This window comes from Dipodomys merriami, unplaced genomic scaffold (assembly GCF_024711535.1).
Source record: "Dipodomys merriami isolate MVZ:Mamm:240054 unplaced genomic scaffold, mDipMer1.0.p SCAF_19, whole genome shotgun sequence".
In the NCBI taxonomy this organism is placed as follows: domain Eukaryota; kingdom Metazoa; phylum Chordata; class Mammalia; order Rodentia; family Heteromyidae; genus Dipodomys; species Dipodomys merriami.
In genome coordinates this window covers 13,868,662-13,890,737 of record NW_027203270.1, presented here as the reverse complement: position 1 = coordinate 13,890,737, position 22,076 = coordinate 13,868,662, and the positions used below count along the sequence as shown (strand labels likewise).

The 22,076-nt window shown below is 39.4% G+C and overlaps 1 protein-coding gene across 4 annotated transcripts in view; it reads left to right on the top strand.

Moving 5' to 3' along the window:
- Ssh2 (slingshot protein phosphatase 2) overlaps nt 1–22,076 on the top strand; it is a 222,541-nt gene that overhangs the window by 86,212 nt on the left and 114,253 nt on the right. Inside the window, exon 1 of one of the 4 annotated variants that reach the window (XM_070027391.1) lies at nt 11,609–11,899. The exons of the other annotated variants lie outside the window; for them this stretch is intronic. Within the exon in view, the coding sequence (XP_069883492.1) occupies nt 11,760–11,899 (140 nt within the window). The 5' untranslated portion in view covers nt 11,609–11,759. Of the gene's footprint in view, nt 1–11,608; nt 11,900–22,076 lie in introns of those variants that run through there. 4 annotated transcript variants of the gene reach the window in all.

Genomic DNA, 22,076 nt, shown 5'->3' with positions numbered 1-22,076 from the left:
TGGCTCAGTGGAAGAGTGCTTGCCATACATGCTTGAGGCCCTGGATTCAATTCCTTAGCACCACATAAGCAAAAAGAGCCAGAAGTGGTGCTGTGGCTCCAGTGGTAGTGTGCTAGCTTTGAGCTGAAGAGCTGAGGGACAGTGTCCAGGCCCAGAGTTCAGGCCCCACAACCAACCAAAAAAACAACAACAACAACCACCTCGTAAGTTATGTTACCTCAGGAAAGGGCTCTGCTTCAATCTATAAGAAGAACTAGGCCAAACACATTCACTATTAATAAAAATGTTATTGTGATATGGCACTTACAACAAATAAAATTATTTGTTATACTCAGGAATATTCATTGACTACAAGCAGGTGTTTACTTTGGACTTGTTTCATGAATTTTCCAGAAAAGGCTAGTAAAGTAAGAACTGAAATAACTGCTTTCCAAGAAGTGATTATATGAAGACAGATTTTAAGAAACTAAGCTTTTGTCTTTTTATTTGTTAGATAACATAAGGCAATAGCTTAAACAGTAATTAAACTGTCAAACCTAATTATTGTATCGTTAGTATCCTAGGTCTTTAAATATTTAATACCCTTCCTCACTGAGATTTTTTAGACAAACGATGAAGTAGAGATTTTTCTTTTGTTTTTTTTCCAGCATTTTGTTTCAAAAATTTGAAATATGTAGATGAGTTAGAAGAATTGTATAATAAGCCAGGTGCTGGTGGCTCATACCTGTAAACCTAGCTACTCAGGATGCTGAAATCTGAGGATCACGGTCCAAAGCCAGCCTGGGCAGGAAAGTCCATGAGACTCTTATTTCCAATTAACCATTAGAAAACTGGAAGTGGAGCTGTGGCTCAAGTGGGAGAGCACTCACCTTGAGGTGAAGAGCTCAGGGTCAGCGCCCAGGCCTAGAGTTCAAGCCCCACAACTGACAACAACAACAAAAAGAATTGTACAATAAATTTTCAAATATACCCCTCCCAAGGTGTTACAATTAACATATTCTACACTGGGTCTGTCATATATATGTGTGTGTGTACATATATGCATATGTCTATCCCTGAACTAGAAGTTTGTAAGCAGGGTAAAAGTTTTGTTTGCTCTTCTACATGTATTTTAGATTTCAATCCTAAGAAAGTTTGAGAATGGTTCTAATTATAATCTATATAATGTGTTGTAAGCTGTAATTTTCTGAGAGAATTTTACATTATAGAAAGATAACTGTACAGGTACAGGTAGTTCATGCTTATAATCCTAGCTGTGAGGAGGCTGAGATCTGAGGATTGTGGTTCAAAGCCAGCAAGGGCTAGAAAGTCCATGAGACTCTTTATTTCCAATTAATTGCCAAAAAAAAAAGCCAGAAGTAGAGCTCTGGCTCAAGTGATAGAGTGTTAGCCTTGAGCAAATTAAGTTCAGGAATAGCACTCAGGCCATGAGTTCAAGTCCTAGGACTCCCCACTCCAATCACACACAAAAGATTGTCATATGCATGTAACCTAAAAAGTTATGAATGGAAAGAGACAAATTCAGGAGTGTTGATACTTGGTATTTTTATTAGCTTATTAATTGTACAAAAGGGTTTAGTTGTGATATTTCCATATATGTATATAATGTACTTGGTCAGATTCACCCTCTCAGCCAGGTGGCAGTGGCTCATGTCTATACTTCCAGTTACTCCGTAGGCTTAACTTGGGAAGATTGTAGTTCCAGGCCAGCCAGGGCAGGAAAGTACACAAGATTCTTTCTCAACAGAAAGTAATTGTGTGTGGAGGCACAAATCTGTCATCCTAGCTACAGTGAGAACTGAAAAACAGGAGAATGTACATCTACATTTTTTCTTTTTTTTTTTTGGGTCCGGTCATGGGGCCTGAACTCTGGGCCTGGGCGCTGTCCCTCAACTCTTCAGCTCAAGACAAGTACTCTCCCACTTGAGCCACAGCGCCACTTCCAGCTTTTTTCTTTTTGCTTATGTGGTGCTGAAGAATCGAACCCAGGGCCTCAGGCATGCAAGGCAAGTGCTCTACCACTGAGCCACTTTCCCAGCCCACATCTACATATTTTCTGTCAAGACACTAGGCCCAGCTGGGCGCCAGTGGCTCACGCCTGTAATCCTAGCTACTTAGGAGGCTGAGATCTGAGGATCTCCATTCAAAGCCAGCCAGGGCAGGAAAGTCCATGAGACTCTTATCTCTAATAAACCACTAGAAAACCTGAAGTGATAGAGCTTCAGCCTTGAGCTGAAGAGCTGAAGAGCTGAGGGACAGTGCCCAGGCCCAGAGTTCAAGCCCCATGACCCACCAAAAAAAAAAAAAATGCCCCTTTCCAATAAAGATTAAGAAGCATCACTTGTATACTTGTTTTGCTTAACTCAGAAAATACAACCATCAATAAAGTGCTTAAGAGGCTGGGAAGGTGGCTCAGTGGTAGAGCGCTTGCCTTGCATGCCTGAGGCCCTGGGTTCGATTCCTCAGCACCACATAAGCAAAAAGAAAAAAGCTGGAAGTGGCGCTGTGGCTCAAGTGGTAGAGCGCTAGCCTTGAGCTGAAATGCTGAGGGACAGCACCCAGGCCCAGAGTTTAGGCCCCACGACCGGACCCAAAATAAATAAATTAATTAAATAAATAAAGTGCTTAAATTCTTTGGACACATCTGGCACAGTTGTTTAAAAGCATATAATTGTGTAAGACTGTGATTTGTGTGTTCACCTGATTTCAGAGAGAAAAGACATGGCAGGTGAAATATTGCCAGGGAAGCTGATATGTGAAGGCAAAGAGATAATGATGCTGCTCTGCCAGGGGCTGGAAACTTGACCATTCTAAACAAACTGCGTGTAGCACTAAACTGCTTCTGAGAGCTGAATCAGGCCTGCTGCAATTTGAACTTTGGGCTCCTGAAAGTCTAGAGCAGGCTTGAAAATAAAAATAAAGCCCTCACCTACTAGGGTGTGTTCCAGGCCCTCTACTGAATTCACTGTGTTAAAGAGGTATGTATCCAAAGAGCAAGAAGCAGTAGGTGAGAAATAGGCAATGAAAGGTGAAAAGGATTCTTGGGGGTGTTCTCTAGAGGTACCAGGTATGAGAAAATGAGCTCTCAATGGATAAAGAACCTCAGTTATTAATATATTGATTCCTTGGGGAATCAATACCTAGATACATGCATGCACACATGCAGAAGAAAGGTGTCCTTAAGAAAGATATAATGGGCCGGGCGCCGGTGGCTCACGCCTGTAATCCTAGCTACTCAGGAGGCTGAGATCTGAGGATCGCGGTTCAAAGCCAGCCTGGGCAGGAGAGACCGTGAGACTCCTATCTCCTATAATAAACCACCAGAAAACCGGAAGTGGCGCTGTAGCTCAAGTGGTAGAGTGCTCGCCTTGAGCTGAAGAGCTGAGGGACAGCGCCCAGGCCCAGAGTTTTTGTCGGCCCCACGGCCGACAAAAAAAAAAAAAAAAAAAAGAAAGATATAATGGTATAAAGATTAGTGATTCAAACAGAACATATTTAGCACTTGCAACTATAGAATCTTATACTATGGAATATTACACAGTCATAAAGAAAAATGAAATCATTGTATTTGCAGGAAAAAGGATGAAAGTAGAGGATATCATATTGAGTGAGACAAGCCAAGGTCAAAAACAAAATATAATATATTTTCACCCATATATGGAAGGTATATCTAAAAATATACATGCATATATACTTGTATACATATATATGTATGTATATGGATAAGTCAAGAACATTCATCTAAGGAACTAAGAAGAGAAGGGGAAGAGGAAAAGTAAAAAGTTAGATGGAAAGAGCATAATTTTGAAATACATTGTAAGTATATATGAAAACAGCATTAAGATGGTGATAAATAGAGAGTTGAGAGGCCAGGCAAAGAGAAACAGGTTCTGTTGGAAGGGTAAGATCATAATGGGAGGAGTTTGAGCTAACAAAGTAGATGAAAGAGGATGAATATGAGCAAAGTAGATAGTTTGCATATATAAAAACAAAATAATGAAACCTTTGAAGTTGTTTTAGAAAGGAGGGAAGTGGAGTAGGAAGGGATGAGATTGACTAGAATACATAGTCAACAGGTTTGGAAATGTCACAGTGAAATCCCCTTTCAATAACTAATGTATAGTAATAACAAAAGCCATAAGTAAATAAATAGACTCTGCTTTCAGGAAATGAAAAGTGATCCTCTTGCTTCAGTGCTGAGAACACAGGTTTGTACCACCACAATTAGTTTATATATTTAGTTTTTAATGTAATATGTAAAATATGATACAAAAGAGGATCTTGGACCTTATGTTAATTTAATGGATCATAGAGTAGCAAGAGACTTTAAGATTCCATGGGAATGCCAAAAAAGAGAGAGAGACAGGAAGGAAGGAAGGCAGAAAGAAAAGAAAGAAAGCGGGAAAGGAAAGAAAGAAAAAGGGAAGGAAGGAAAAGAAAAGAATAAGAGCAATTTGATAATACCTACCACATCCTAAGATGGTTAAAATATTTTACAAGGGGCTGAGAGGATAGCTCAATGGTAGAGTACTTGGCCTAGCACAGAAAGCAATGGGTTCAATCCCCTAACAACTCAAAAAAAAAAAAAAAAGTAAAAATTTTAAGTGATACTATCTATAAAAGACTGCAAACAAATGTTCATTAGTAGAAAACTATTTAAATAAATTATATGTGATTTAAAAGAACAAAGTAGATTTATATAATCATGAGAAAATATCCAGGATAATAGTGATAAGTAATGGGGATGGGAGGAGAGCAAGATACAGAATAATGTGCATAATATGATCTTAGATATGTGTACATGTTTGCTTCTTAAAGGGAAACTATATAATATTGATGTTTGCATATGTGAGGAAATGGTCTGAAAAATGTCAATAGGAATCACCCTGGGAGTAGGATAATGGGATGACTTTTATTTTTGATTTCTGGATGCTGAAAAAAAGATTTACTGATTTAGCCTGTGTTACTATTATTTTTTAAACTAAATATATAAAATGTTTGAAGAGATAACGTGGGAACTAAATAGTTAACTGTTTGGTAAAGTGTGTTGAATGTGAAAAGTGATCTGTAAATGCCTATCATTTTTACTGAACAATAGAGTGTGGGGCTTTTGTAACCTGAAGAAAGCAGCATTTCAGCATCTCTTCCTACTGGAGCATATGGTAGTTAAGACCAGGGAGATCAATGCCTTAGAGACCTCTCCAGGAGTTGATATGTGTATCTTTTCAGTGCTCCCTGTTGCTTTCACAGAGGAAATTTGTATAGAAATGACAGTTGAAGGCTCAGTGACATTGTTCAACTCAGTATTTAAAACTATTGTCAGATATTCCTTTTTAAAAATGATTAGGGACATAGTGATTGTAAAACATGATTGCTTTTAAGAGCTTTTGTTTACAGAGTTTAGTTTACTGTATTGTATGAAAAGTGCCTTTGACTAAGTACAGTGTGGGATGTCTCTAGGTGCTGTCTGGGAAACAAATTGGAAAATTTGAGTAGTATTTTGAGAGTTTTAGCTTAACATTTAACAGATTAACAGAAGACACTAGGTTACAATCTATTTGTTGTATAACATTTAATGTTGGTTTTTCCCCCCTTTTGACACTCAGAGGATTAATTTACTGTTTATTTTCTAAATCAAGCCCTTACAGAAAAACTAAAAACACAAATATTAAATTGGTATGATTGGTATATAATCACTTTTTCTCTTATCACCAGGTACTTAAAAATGCAGTTTATAATTTAACATCAATATTTGAAAGCTTAAAAAATATAAAAATCCAGAAGCCAGGAGCAGGAGGCTTACACCTGTAATCCTAGCTACTCAGGAGGCTGAGATCTGAGAATCACATTTTACAGCCAGCCCAGGCAGGAAAGTCCGTGAGACTCTTACCTCCAATTAACCACCAGAAAACTGGAAGCAGCATTGTGGCTTAAGTGGTAGAGCACTAGCCTTGAGCTGTAGAACTGAGGGACAGTGCCCAGGCCTAGAGTTCAAGTCCCATGACTGACCACAAAAAAAATTGTGTGTGTGTGTGTGTGTGTGTGTGTGTGTGTGTGTGTGTCCAGTAAACCTTGCAGTTCTTACATTATTATAGAATGTAATAGTGGGTTAATGTACTTAGTACCTGGCGAACAACAATAAAGACTTCCTAGATGAAATGGTGGTTTAGGTATTTCAGTTTTCACTCATGCATTTGCTGACATAAAAGTAATAAGAGAAAACAACCTGGCACTGGTGGCTCACATCTGTAATTCTAGCTACTCAAGAGGCTGATATCTGAGGATTACAGGTCAAGGCCAGCCCTGGCAGCAAAGTCCATGAGACTATTAATCTCTAATAAACTAGTCAGAAAAAGCTGTGAGTCGTGTTATGGCTCAAGTGGTAGGGCACTAGCCTTGAGTTCAAATTGTTTCAGGGACAGCACCCAGGCCCAGAGTTCAAGCCCAGGACTGGAAAGAGAGAGAAACAGAGAGAAACAGAGAAATGAGAGACAGAGAAAGAGAGAGACAGAGAGGACAGAGAGAAATAAATACAACTCATTTTCTTCCCATACTTTAAAACCAAATTCAATTTTAAAGGGAAAACTTTATGGTTACAAATAATTGTTTAAAAAAGCAAAGAAAATTAGAAAATATATTTTAATATTGATCTAATCTCTGAATATTGAGTTAAGAAGCAGTGAAAAAATTCCTTAACTTTTCTACAGAAAACAAAATGGACTAGGAAATACCTTTGTATAGTATAAGAATGATTCCATTTATCATGTTCTACATATTCAAGAAGTCTCTGTAAAGAGACACGCAGTAAGTAATCAATGTATAAATGGAAAAAGTAAATAAACAGAAAATGTACAAAAGATAAACAAAACTTGATAGTAAGTACAAGAGCACATATGATTACTTGTAAACTAAGAATAAAAATTGGCGGCGCTGGGAAGGTGGCTCAGTGGTAGAGTGCTTGCCTTGCATGCATGAGGCCCTTGGTTTGATTCCTCAGCACCACATAAGCAGAAAAAGCCGGAAGTGGGGCTGAGGCTCAAGTGGTAGAGCGCTGGTCTACAGCTGAAGAGCTGGGGGACAGTGCCCAAGCCCAGAGTTCAGGCCCCACAACCCACCAAAAAAAAAAAAAAAAAAAGATTGGCACTTGCCATTATTTTGATCAAATTCATTACTTCATTTTACAGGCACTTGCTAATTTGGGAAAGTGCAGTAAACTGCTTGTGGCCGAAGGTTTAGAAGTTACAACTGTCTTTCTATTAACTGGAAACTGATAGACCCATTTATGGTGATGATTAATAATAAAACAACTTGTTCACAAAGTACTTTTGTCCATGGATAGATAGATAGATAGATAGATAGATAGATAGATAGATAGATAGATAGAAAGATAGATAGATAGATAGATAGATAGATAGATAGATAGATAGATGATCTTTACACTAACTTCTAAAATTAAGTGCTAATACTGAGTCACAGATTAACTCTCTAAAACCCACTCATAGCTAATGGTAATATTAGGATTTAAATCCAGGTATTTTTGGGAAGTGAGGGTATTTTGTTTTGGTTTTAGTGTTACTGGAGTTTGATAGGGTCTTGCACTTCCCACTAGCACTCAGCCACTCAGCTCATCCCTGTTTGTGGTGGTTTATTTTCAAGATAGGTATCTCTTTATGACTATGTTGGCCTGGATTTTGATCCTCCAATTGTACTTTGCTTTGTCACTGGGATGACAGGCTACTGATTAAGCTTTTATGCCGAGGCCTGGCCTCAAACTACAACCCTCTAATCTCCCAAGTAGCTAGTTAAAACAAGTTTATTAATTCCAAAGCTAGAGTTGTTTTGGGGTTTTTTGTTTTTGTTTTTGTTTTTTGCTTTGGTCAAAGTGTTTATATTAAGTGAATTAAGTGCATTTTAAATTCATTGTTTTGTTTGAGATAGAGTCTTACTTTTAGCTAGGCTGGCCTTAAACTTGTGATCCTTCTTACCTTAGCTTTCTGAGTGCTGGCAGTTCATACCTGGCTTCTCAGGATCTTTAGATTGGATGGAAATACTTTCTCTAAGGTTCCCAAATCTCAGAAGAATAGATCTTGGGATATTCCTTAGGGATTTATTGTCCTACTTTACAGATGAAGTTAAATAACTTGGCCAAAGTGTTAGCTCATAAATAATTATTTTAGAACTAGAACTAGATTTATGCTCTCTAGTTTATAGCCCACTACTTTGGCATCAGTTCAAATGATCTGTCCCTCATGAAATGTTGTACTACCTATTTTAATCCTTGATTCACATTATAATACACTTTAAGATCTATCCTGGAATACAGTTAGGTCAGTTTGAAAGTCTCTAGGTTCAGTGTTTTATAGTGATTATACCTTATAGCAGAACACATGGATACATAAGAATGGAAGTACCAATGGAAATAAAAAGGATCATCTATTACTTTAAATTTTAATGCTTTAACATATGATCTTATAAAAAATTCAATTTGGTCATATGTAATGCTGTCTAGAACCAATATTTTAGAATTCTTCTGAGTCTTGAAATGGTCAACAAATGCCATGACAAAATTCATTTTTTTTTTTTTTTATTTCCGGTCGTGAGGCCTGAACTCTGGGCCTGGGCGCTGTCCCTCAGCTCTTCAGCTCAAGGCTAGCGCTCTACCACTATGAGCCACAGCGCCACTTCCGGCTTTTTTCTTTTTGCTTATGTGGTGCTGAGGAATCGAACCCAGGGCCTCAAGCATGCAAGGCAAGCGCTCTACCACTGAGCCACCTTCCCAGCCCACAAAATTCATTTTAAATCTTCCAACTTAAGTAAAAGTATAAAGAAATGAGACAGTTTTTCCTCAAGGCCTTTGTGCATTTTTTAAATAAAAAGCCTCTGCCTTCATGTGGAATAGAAAACTAGCTTAGTGTGTTTCACACTGTTCAATCTAATTTGGAATCTTTTTGAATTCCTAGGTGCTTAGGTATGAAGAACTTGCTGCCTAGAGCCTTGTTTCCTGACAGTGGAGAGGAAAGGATTAAATTGAGCTGAAACTAAATTGATTGACATTTTGACACTGAAGACTGTGAAAAGAAAAGGAGTATGTTGAACTTTTTAAGATAGACAGAAACATAACTAATTCCTTAAAGATGTCTTGATTTGCAGAGATGATCCTTCTCTTTAAAAAAAATCAAGACATGTTTTAGCATTTTTCTAATTTCCTATATTACTGTTAAAAATATCTAGAATTTAACTTTGAAAAGCGTTTGAAAAGGTCTGAGTAGAGGGTTAACATAGTTCCTTACTTGAATCAACAACTGACAGAGGTCTTTTAAGGAAAAACGAAAGGATTAGGAATTTCTGGGACATCACTATAGGAACCTTTTTATAAAAGACAAGAATACATATTTATGAAATCAGTATCTATGAAATCTTTGTCGCTAGCATTTTTAAATGTGAAAGATAATGAGTTTGAGTCCAGTAATATACATTTTCTGTGGGATTCTTCTTCAGACAGATACAGGTGATTGCCATATTATTATCTTTTTTAAGCAGCATCATTTTGTGTTTACTTCAATATAATCCCATCTCTGCTATTTGGAGAAGGAAACTGGACTCACCTTAACTGTGCTGTTCTAAAGTGCCTGCTGCCTTCCCCTCCCTTTTATCACAGCATGAGATTGTAATGAATTACAAGCTAAAGGAAGTTTCAAACTGACAAGTTAGCCAGATATTTTAAGCAATTTATTTTGGGGTGTATCAGCAGATTTTTTTTCTTATACTGCCATTTGGGTGCCTGCTGACACAGCCTGAATAAATCCTTCAAACATTTTCCTTCCTAGAGATGGATGGAGATGATGAAACTCTAAGATGCAGACTTTCCATTAACTCTTCACTTCACCAAGAAGTATGGTTCCTTCCAATTAGCATATCTCTAGAAAATTTATGTATCTCTTTCTAGCATGACTTGGCAAAATTTTTTTAAGTTGCTCCGTGCCTTGGCAACACCTTTAAGTTTTAGAGATCAAATAACAAAAATGATTAGGATTTAGGCACTGATTTTTCAATCTTTGGTATTTACTCATTATTAGCATTTTGAAAGTCACCAAACTTAACAATAGGAAATGAGCCTGAACATTTTTTCTTGGTTCTAGTATGTTGTTTTTAAGTGACTGATTTGTATGTTTTCTCTCCTAATTGATTAGGTTTTTAAAAAACATTACTTCCAACTTTTTAATTCCTGAGGCAGCTTCATTTGTTTTAGTCAGTTATTCAGAAATGCTAAAAATGCTGATGATGCCTGAATACACTTGCCCTGACAATATGACATTGGAAGAGCAAGGGGTAAGAGAGCTTTTACTAAGTGCCTCCCCAGTGGCCACCCCGTAAACCACTCACTAGGGTGGAGGAGGGAGTTTCACTTTACCAAGAGTGAGTCCTGGACAGGTGAAAGGCACAGCTCAATGAGTTGAAAGGAACCTGGCCTCTGCAAAGGCATCAGAGACTACTGGTTGGTGGTAAAAGCCTAGATCAGAGTCATAAAAGCTGAATTCTTGTCTGGGTTACATCATTTATAAATGAAGTCATCTGCATAAACTGTTAATGTTCCCACATCTGAAAAGTAAGGAATCTTTAGCTTGCTTGCTAATCGAGGGATTTCACTGCATGTTGGAATCAACGAAAGGGAACTTGAAAAGATAGAGCTAGATCCTAACCCTCAAGGTCCAATTTGGTTGGTCTAGGGTGCTGTTTGGGCTTGGGTTTTTGTTTTTGTTTTTGAAAATACCGTACAGAAGGGTTACGATTACATGGACAAGATAACGAGTACATTTTTGCCTCCTCCTTTGTTTCCCCTTCCCATCCCTTCCCATCTCCTCCTCCCGTTCCCACTACCTGATCCTTCCCCCCAACCCCACCAAAGTTGTAAAGTTCGTTTTTCGACATAACGACTTGTATATCTCATTGTTGCAATGGGTCCACCTGTATCTTGGGGATTTTTTTAAAATTAGATTTCTACAGTTCATATGTACAACCAAGGCTGTTATAAATCTATAAACATAAGGATATGAATATAAGGATAACTAAAAAAGACCCTATAGATTTATTTGCAAGGGTTACAGATATTGACAGTGTAAGATAGGGTTACATATACAATATGTACGTGTAATATAATCTCTGAATTCTCCCAACACATAAGAAAGCCATTGATAAATGTTTCTCTTACAAATGTATAGCCTTTAAACTTTTTGTTAAGGTTATTCATAAAAGTAGGTTTGTTTAAGGTACAGTGCATACAGAGCCTGTTGAGAGGCGGCATTTTTTTGGTCAAACATCTCCCCCTTTTTCTCTTAGGCTGGGCACAGGACAGACCTTTCCCCATGCTACCGCGTCTTCCGGTCGCCGCGGGCTCTGCATGCCGGCACTAGACCCGCGGGATCCGCGTGGGCGCCGATCCCCGGGGCGGGGCGGCGCGAGCTCCGGGGCGGGGCGCCGGCAAGGCGGATCCTCACGGTTCTCCAGGCCCTCCCACTCCCCGCCCCTCCGTCCCCGGGCGCCCCGCCCCGGACGCGGGTTGGGGCGTGCTGCCTGCGGCGCCCTGCAACCTAGACTCCACTGCCGAGCCCCTGGGCTTCGGCGGCTGCCTCCGCGCGACCCGGCCGGCCCAGCCTGGCCGCCGGGAGCCAGCGCCTGTGGGCGCTTACTCCGACGTGGGCACCTGGTGCGGGAGCCGGGCTAGGGCCGGGATGCACAGCGATGCCTCTTGAGTCAGCCCCATGACCCCGAGCACTTTGGCCGGAGAAAGGAAGGAGCCCCCCCCCCCCCCCCCCGCCTGCACCTGCAGCCTCTGTGGCCTGGACATGATCCCGTACTTCTCCGCCAACGCGGTCATCTCGCAGAACGCCATCAACCAGCTGTGAGTCGCCGCGCCCTCTCGTCCCGGGGACGCTCAGAAAGTTTGCTTTCCGCAGCCCGGCCGGGTTCCCCAGGTCCCGGTGGCGAACTCGCCAGCCCGGGGGGGGGGGGGGAAAGCTGAGCCGACGCGCGCCGCTGTGCTGCGCGTCGGAGCTGGACGAGCGCGGTGGAGGGTCGGGTGACTGGTGGAGTCAGGAATTGCCGCTGGTGTGAGTGGGAAGAAGAATCCTTTAGAATTTTGGATAAGCTTTGAGGGAATCTGAGAAAGGAGTTGTGCCAGAGAAGTTATTTGTGGTGACCAAGTGACAGCCGAGCCGTGAGGCATGCGCGAGGGGGTCTCGGGTGGTCGGCAGAGTCGGCACAGAAGGCCAGAATCCCGGGAACTCTGCGGGTAACTGCTGGTTATCAACTTCGCGTGGTGCTGGCTTTAAGTTTGTGCGTGGCCATAAATTTCTGTTACTGTGCACACAAAGAAAGGCAGTTCATTCTTCCTTCCCGCTGGCGCAGTCCGGAGTTGGGTCAGGAAACTAGATTACTTTTTTCCTAGATTGTTTCCTCTTATTTTTTTTTTTTCTTTTATGGGCCCATTTCTAGTACTCGCCTGTACCAAGCCTGCGCCTGCAGTCTTTCAGTCACTAATGTGCACGATTCAAGCAGATCTTTAAATCATCACTATTTTTAAAGTCTCTGTAGTTGTCATTCCCTTCCGTTGTGGTTTAGCAGTTTGTGAGAACTGTGTGTGGTGGAGCTTGTAGTTAATCTTGCCTGCCAATTACAAAGCTCAAAGTAGAGGAACTCCACTTATTCGTGTTGCATTCTTAAAACAGTAGTGTGGTTTAAGGTTACTTTAAATACCTAAAGTAACCTCAGTTACTTGGAGTGTATTGGCCCTCCCTCCAGAGTATCTTCTGAGGAGTCACCTGCAAAGATTTTTCCCCCTAGACTTTCCTTATCAAAAGGACACTACTATTCTGTCTTCACCTTAAGAAATTTTAATGTCCAACAACCACCACCAAAACAACATTTTGCATTATCTCATATTAAAGATCCAGAGAATACCATGTGAAGTGATAAGTAAATTTTACACCTGATTTATTTAATGGCTTGCTGTCCTGAAATGAAACTCTTTTGAGTTTCACCTTTTTTTTCTGATACTTAGAAAAAAACAAAGTAATATTAATTATTAACAATACTTTAAAAGTAAAAAAGCCAATGCAACCCAAGTGTCTATGTATTGATGAGTAGAAGAACAAAATATGATATATACATAGAATGAAATATTATTCGGCTTTTAAAAAGAAGGAAATTTGTTTACATGTTACAACATAGTGAACTTTGATGTTGGGTTTTGGGGGACTGGGGAAAGCAAAATGGGGATTGGACTCCGGACTTCATGTGAGGCAGGTTTTAGAACTTTAGCAGTGCCCTCAGCCTTTTTTCACTTCAGTAATTTTTTTTTTTTTTTTTTTTTTTTGTCGGTCATGGGGCTTGAACTCTGGGCCTGAGCGCTGTCCCTCAGCTCTTCAGCTCAAGGCGAGCACTCTACCACTTGAGCTACAGCGCCACTTCCGGTTTTCTGGTGGTTTATTGGAGATAGGAGTCTCACGGTCTCTCCTGCCCGGGCTGGCTTTGAACCGCGATCCTCAGATCTCAGCCTCCTGAGTAGCTAGGATTACAGGCGTGAGCCACCAGCGCCCGGCTCACTTCAGTAATTTTTTAGGTAGGATCTGATGTATTTTCCAGAGCCAGCCTCAGACTTTGATCCTACCTATGGCCTCCCTTGTAGCTGGGATCATAGAATCTGTAGGCTTGGCTTATTGATTAAGATTATGGAGTCATAACTTCTCCCTACCCCAATCCTGGGCTGGTCACAAACTCTAGACCTCCCAATCTCCACCTCCTTAGTAGATGGGATTAAAGGTGTGATCCACCATTTATTGACCACTTAACACTGTACTAAGAGTTTGGTATATATTATCTCATTTAATCATTACAGCAGTCCTGTGAACTAATTCTATTTAAGGTTACTTACATGATGAATTTCAAATGTAGAGAAGTAACTACTCAAGGCTATATAGTTAGTAACTGACAAAACTGTCCTTAGAATCCAAATTCTTTTCCAAGGCTATGTTTTGGGGTTTTTTTTTGGGGGGGGGGCAGTCTTGGGGCTTGAACTTAGGACCTAGGCACTGTCTCTGAGCTTCTTTTGCTCAAGGCTAGCACTCTAGCACTTGAGCCAAAGTGCCACTTCTGGCTTTTTTGTGCTTATGTGGTACTTAGGAACCGAACCCAGGACTTCATGCATGCAAGTACTCTGTCACTAAGCCACATTCCCAGCCCACCAAGGCTATATCCTTAATCACTATTTTAAAGACTTATATTTTGGTGGCTTACACTTATAATCCTAGCATGAGGAAGCTGAGGCAAGGGGATCTCTAGTTGAAGGTCATCTGGCTCAAAATAATACCACTCCCTTCTTCAAACACACACACATACACACATATTTTGGAACTACGTATGGGATATGCCTGTAATCTTAAGATCTCAGCCTCCTAAGTATCTAGGATTACAGAAAGAGAATTTTAGCTGAATACTGGGCACTTGAGATTCACACCTGTAATCCTGGCTACTCAGGAGGCTGAGATCTGATTATTGTAGTTGAAAGACAGACCGCCAGGAAAGGCCATGAGATTCTTATCTCCAATTAACCACCAAAATCCCCTAATTCAAGTGCCAGGACCCAGGGGGGGAAGAAGAGCAGGGGAAACCTGCCACAGCCTCAGCCTCTTAAGTGCTAAAATTACAGGCATGTGAGATCAGTTGGGCAAATTTAGGATCAATTTGTCAATCTGTTTTTCTCTTGCAACCCTAGGGATTGGACTGAGCTAAAACCCCAACTCAATTTTTTCTTGTTATAATACTCATTTCTAAACTGTACTTTCTAGTGTTGCTTTAGATGTCATGTTTATTTATAGTATTTCTCAGTTCACCATTAAAAAGTCATTAGGGATCACTCTGAATAAAATTTAAATTTATGAACTTAGTTGTTTAAGGTCATAAGTTCATGTAAAAGTTGTGTGTGTGTGTGTGTGTGTGTGTGTGTGTGTGTGTGTGTGTGTGTGTGTGTGTTCGTGCGTGCGTGTGTCCCCACATGCTGGTCCTAGGGCTTAAATCTGGGTCCTAGGTAGCATTCTTCCACTTGATTTACAGCTCTACTTCTAGCTTTTCAGCAGTTAATTGGAGATAAGAATCTCACAAACTTTCCTGTCTGGGGTGGCTTTGAACTGCAGTTCTCAGATCTCAGCTTCCTAAGTAGCTAGAATTACACTGGCATCTAGCCAAAAATTCTTAATTAAGGGTCCATGGTCATCTAAAGGTATATGTATGGCTTAGCTTCAGAATGTTAGTTCCCTGAGATCATATGAACAATGTGCAGTAAGCAAATACAGATTTTAAAATCAGATTCTCAAAGTAATCTATGATCTCAGCAAAGATTAAGAACTTCTTTTCTGAAGGGAACTCTTATTACCAAATCCTGATATTCTAAACCTTTAACTGATTTATTTCATGTGGTACCAGATATGTAAATAGCAATGACTAATGGGAATAACAAAGATTCAGATTTAGAGCAGGGCATACAAGGGTACAGTGGTATGTCCTGCCTATAAGACTGAAGAGGTTGTGATAGGAAGATGGAAAATTTGAAGCCATACTAGACAGTGTAACAAGAAAGGGAAGGGAAAGAAAAGGATTTTAAATCACACTTAGAATTTTGAGTGATGGGGGTGGAGAGGGGAAGGGTTGGGAAGGGGAAACAAAGGAGAAGGCAACAATGGTTGATGAAATGTACTCACTGTCTTGCCCATGTAAGTGTAACCCCTCTGTATGGTATTTTCACAATAATAAAAAATAAATAAAAATAAATAAAAAAAAAGAATTTTGAGTGAAAACTGACTCAGAAATTCAAGTTTATTTGGAGGAAGAAATACCTTGACACATGATTGATTCTAGCCTGGTGGTTCTCTCCTTAATACTGTAAGGTGATGCTTTTAGATTGTATTTCCTTTAGAATTTGCTGCCTCAGATTTGTGTTTAGAAATCAACTAACAAGTGCTATGAGAATTGGGTCAAAGAATAAATAGGCCAGAGTGAGATCCTAGAGGTTATCCTATCAAGGAAAGTTCATAATCTTTAAGTTTGGCCTTTGCATATCTATTTTGGTAATTTCATAGGCTCATTGTGGGTTTTTTTTTTCTTTCCTTCGTGTGTGTGTGTGTGTGTGTGTGTGTGCGTGCGTGCGCATGTGTGTGTGTGTGTGTGTGTGTGCGTGCGTGCGCATGTGTGTGTGTGTGTGTGTGTGTGTGTGTGTGTGTGTGTGTGTGTGTGTGTGTGTGTGCCTGCTTGCCTGGCTGTCAGTGCTAGGGTTTGAACTAAAGGCTCTTGCTTTCACTTGACATACTTGCTCAAGGCTGGTACTCTACCACTTGAGCCACAACTCCACTTCTTTGTGATTTCTCGACTTTTAACAGTGAGATATGTTTGTGTGTATGTATGTGTTTATATTATGTATATATATATATATATATATGAGTGAATGAAATTATAGAATAGTTGATGTATTTTACTGGTGGTTATGCCATTGGTATTGTGTTAAGATATCTCCTTTCCACTATGTAAGACTCACAAAATGTGTTACTTTTTAATCTGTCAACGAAGAACCGCGACCAAATTGATCCTCAAAACTTATTTATATGTAAATACAAGTATAAATTAAGTGAATTTCTGGGTCTACAGGCATGTATATGGTGAAGTTTTGATGCATTAATACCAAGTTGCCTTTTCTGTTTTTGTTTTTGTTTTTTGTTGTTGTTGTTGTTGTTGTTTTTTGGCCAGTCATGGGGCTTGAACTCTGGGCCTGGGCGCTGTCCCTCAGCTCTTCAGCTCAAGGCGAGCGCTCTACCACTTGAGCCACAGCGCCACTTCCAGTTTTCTGGTGGTTTATTGGAGATAGGAGTCTCACAGTCTTTCCTGCCCAGGCTGGCTTTTAACCTTGATCCTCAGATCTCAGTCTCCTGAGTAGCTAGGAATACAGGTGTGAGCCACCAGCGCCCAGCTTGTTTTTGAGATAGTTATATAGCCCAGACTGTCCTTCAGCAGTCCCCCTGAGCACTGATCACTATAGCATGTGCCATCATACTTGACTTGCCAAATTGCTTTTCAAACAGGCTTTGCCAACTTGATTTTACCACCAACAATTACAGGTCTATATGGGCTAGAATTGTAGCTCCATGGAAATGCACTTGCCTAGCAAATTCAAGACCCTGTGTTAAATCCCACACACAAAAAAGTCTATCTCTTTATCTTCAACCCTACTAGCAATAGTAATACAACATTAAATAGTGGCTAATTTTTTACTAAGCTCTTACTTTGCAGCACAGTATTTTGAGTAGTATGTATATCCTCTCATTCTCCTTATTTAGAAGTTAAGTATTGCCCGGAAGATTGTATATGTGTATACTCATGCTCATGCAGTGCTAGGAATTAAACCCAGGGCTACACCTCCAGCCATTTTCCTCCCCTTTTCATTATTCTCTACATATGTTCTAACTATGTGACAAATACTTCCTTCCAACTTGTTGCTTGCATTTTAACTTCGTATCTCATTTTTTTCCTATTTTTATGTACTTAAATCTGACAGTTTTTTTTCATGATTTCAGTGTTTTGTATCTTGCTTACAGGCTCACACCTGTAATACTAGTTATTCAGGAGGCTGAGATCTGAGGATTTTAAAGCCAGCTCACGCAGAAAAGTCAGTGAGCTCTTATCTCCAATTAACCATTAAAATGCCAGAAGTAGAGCTATGGCTCAAGTAGTAGAATGCTAGCCTTGAACAAAAAAGCTCAGGACAGCACCTAGGTGCTGAGCTCAAGCCCCAGGGACAGTACCAAATTAAGTCACTCAACCTTGTCTACCACTAGCTTCAACAAACATTAAACAACAACAACAAAAATTCCTAGCCAGGTACCCATGGCTCATGCCTGTAATCCTAGCTACTCAGGAGCCTGAGATCTGGTTCAAAGCCAGACCAGGCAGGAAAGTCTGTGAGACTCTTATCTCCAATTAACCACCAGAAAATCAGAAGGGATGGTATGGCTCAAGTGGTAGAACAATAGACTTGAGCTGAAGAGATCAGGGACAGTACCCAGGCCCAGAGTTTAAGCTCCACAACTGACAAAACAACAACAACAAAAAGGCCTTCCTACTTACGCCCAGGAGTATAAAGTATTATACTTTTTTTTTGTTTTTGTTTTTTTTGTTTGGCAGGTTTAAAATTTTATTAAGTGTTATTATTACATGTTATAAAGTATTATACTTTTAATAACATTTCTGTTTTTAAATATTTAACTCATTATACATCTGGAATTTATTTTTTTTACTTTTATTTTTTGCCAGTCATGGGGCTTGAACTCTGGGCCTGGGCACTGTCCCTCAGCTCTTCAGCTCAAGACTAGCGCTCTACCACTTGAGCCACAGCACCACTTCCAATTTTTTCTGCTTATGTGGTACTGGGGAATGGAATCTAGGGCCTCGTGCATGCAATGCAAGCACTCTACCACTGAGCCGCCTTCTCAGCCCTAGAATTTATTTTTATATGTGAAGTAGAAATAAGACTTAATCTTTTATCACATGCTTAATTCTAATATAATGTATATAACCACTCATTGATTTGATATGCAATGTGTATGTATAAATACTTGAGGCCTACAATTTTTTTTAATTGGTCATGGGACTTGAACTCAGGGGCCCCGTACACTAAGCTTTTTTGCTCAAGTCTAATGCTCTACCACTTTGAGCCACAGTGCAACTTCCATTTTTCTGGTGGTTAATTGGAGATAAGAATCTCATGAACTTTCCTGCCTGGGCTGGCTTTGAACTGTAATCCTCAGATCTCAGCCTCCTGAGTAGCTAGGACTACAGGTGTGAACCAGTGGCACCCAGCTTTTGAGGCCTACTTTCCTATTACACTGTTTTTACTTACAGATTTGGTGGATATCTTCTATGTCAAGGCCTACCTGATTACTTTTTTTTTTTTTTAATGTCTAGCTAGTCTTATTTTACGTTCTAGGTCATCTTAGAATCAGCTTGATCCACTTTCAGAAACTCATATTTGGACTTTGACTGCATTTTACCAAATAAGTTGTGGAGAAAATTAATGGCTTTATGAAATGAACCTTCCCAATGAGGAAATAAATGTCTGTTTGTTCACTGCTTTTTAACTGTCCTTTGTTTAAATTTTACAGTTTTTCTGATGTGATAGTTACAACTTTACTGTCAGATACATTTATAAGCACTTTAGGTTTTGTTTTGTTGCTTTTGTGAGTAAGCTGTTTTCCCTTATTTTCTAATTAGTCACTGCAGGTATGTAATAACTGTTACTTTCCACATTTGCTTTTTTATCAAACCACCTTACTGAACTCTTACGTGGGCAGTATCTAATAGAATTGTTGATTTTCTCACCTTTTTTGGGTAGATGACTATATCATCTATAAATTAGATTTTATCCTGAGTTTAAATCTAATTACTTTGGCTAGGGCCTGTATGTAGTACTGTGTTAAATATGCAATACTGATGGCCTTGTCTTGGTTCCATTGTAAAAGGAATGCTTCTTGCATCTTATAAATAAATATACTTCATTCTGTGTATTCCAGCATTGACCACTTATCAGGTTGAGGACATTTCTTGCTGCTATTTTGCAAAGATTTAAAATTAGATTACATTTTATTAAATAATTTCTTTGATATTTATTGAAGTGATACTTTTCCCCTTTACTAGGAATGAAATAATTGAATTATTACAGTTGAGTTATCTACATGTAATGAGTTATATTTAACACTCTGTATTACTGATTTATCATTGCTAGATTTAAAATAATAAATTTAAGATTTTGCATTTAATGACTCAAATATTTGTAGAATCCTTAATATTGTCTTTGTCCAGGTTATGTCTTATTTATAGAATGACTTAGGTAGTCTTTAGTTTTTTTCTGTGCTCTGAAACAGTTCATGAATAGGCTCATGTAAACCAAAAACTTTAACGTGTTGGGAAATTTTTCTTTCAAACTTTCAAATGTATTTGTTCTCATAGAATATATGTGTATTATATATATATATATATATATATATATATATATAAAACTACTCAAGCTTTTAAATCTAGACATTGTCTTCTACTGAAGTAGAATAATAGAGAATAAGTGAATAATAGATAAGTTAGGGTTTGAAACCAGGTATTCATTCATGAGTTAAAGTATTTTTTTCTCTTTTTGATGGGAAGAAGATTAACGTTAATGTTACAAATCGACATGCTAAGGATGAAGCTTAGTAATAGTGTGTGTTTATAATACTCAAAACCCTAGGTTCAGGCTGGAAAGGTGGCTCAGTGGTAGAGTGCTTGACTGATGATTATTTTCATCCTTGACTAAAGAATATACTCTTAAAAAATGTGCTATTTTTTGTTTTAGGAATTATTGGATCTTGAACTCAGAGCTTCATGTTTTGTATATTCATCTGTTTTTAAAAGGGCCCTTCTTTTAGAATTTGACATTAACAATGTCTCAAAAAGTGACAAAATCTAGAGTTTTGATCATTCTCAAAAAGAAGCCTCATTGTTAGCTAATTCTAACAATTTAAGTTTCCAGGTATAAAGAAAAGAAGTATTTTTTTTCTGATAATAGCTAACTAGACCAAATGGTTGTCTTATTTCAGAGAATTATGGAGACCAAACAAAATGATTCATAAGAATAAAATTTTTCAGGGTTGGGAAGGTGGCTCAGTGGTAGAGTGCTTGCCTAGCATGCATGAGGCCCTGGGTTCAATTCCTTAGCACCACAGCAGACAAAGTTGGAAGTGGTGCTGTGGCTCAAGTGGTAGAGTGCTAGCCTTGAGCTGAAGAGCTGAGGGACAAGTGCCCAGGCCCAGAGTTCAGGCCCCATGACCGGACCCAAAAAAAAAAAAAGAATAAAATTTTTCAGGGCTGGGAAGGTGGCTCAGTGGTAGAGTGCTTGCCTAGCATGCATGAGGCCCTGGGTTCAATTCAACTGACAGAAATAAATAAAAATAATTTTCATAACAATAAAAATTGTTTTATCCTCCACACTTAATGTCTGTTGATCTAGATTGATATGTGTTCTTCATAATCCACAATAGGATATATTTCAGGCTTCAGTGTTCAAATTTTGAAGTCAATATTATCTTTTATGGTGACTGTGGAAAAGTTTATACCATAGACAGCTTTAACTTCCTCCAACATTAGGCATTCTTTGTCATACCAGCAACAGTCAGGCTTAGGAGCTCAATATCTTGTTGCGTCTCAGAGGATCTCTGCTATCCTCTGAATTTTGTATAATAAAAGCCAGTTAATCTTCATGCAGGCCAAATTGAATGAGAATGTTTTGTTGTGTGTGTGTTTTACTGATTTATTAGATAAATGTCACTTCTTCAGGACCCTCTTCTGTCCCCTGTCTTCCTTTCCCTCTCTCCCTCCTCCCCTTCCTCCCCCTCTTCCTGCTCTTCTTCCCCTTCCCCCTCCCTCTTTCTCTCTCTGTCTCTCTCTCTGTCTCTCACCCTCACCGTGGGACTTGAACTCTGGGCCTTGGCGCTGTCCCTCAGCTCTTCATGAAGGCTAGCACTCTACCACTTGTGCCACAGCACTACTTCCAGTTTTCTTTTTTTTTTTTTTGTCGGTCGTGGGGCTTGAACTCTGGGCCTGGTGCTGTCCCTCAGCTCTTCAGCTCAAGGCCAGCACTCTACCACTTGAGCTACAGTGCCACTTCCGGTTTTCTGGTGGTTTATTGGAGATAGGAGTCTCACGGTCTCTCCTGCCCAGGCTGGCTGGCTTTGAACCGCGATCCTCAGATCTCAGCCTCCTGAGTAGCTAGGATTACAGGCGTGAGCCACCAGTGCCCGGCTTTGTGGATACCTTTAATTGGCTAACTTCTCAATGAGTTGACACGAATTATCAGTGCAAATTTCTCCATGTGAAGTAATAAATTCAGTGAGTAAAACTGAACCGCTTCGAAATCTGCAATCCTACATCAGTAAGATCTCCCACTATGAAGTATCTCATTCTTTAAATGTTTTCTCTTATAAAACAAAAATTTTTAAAAACTTCTCAGACTA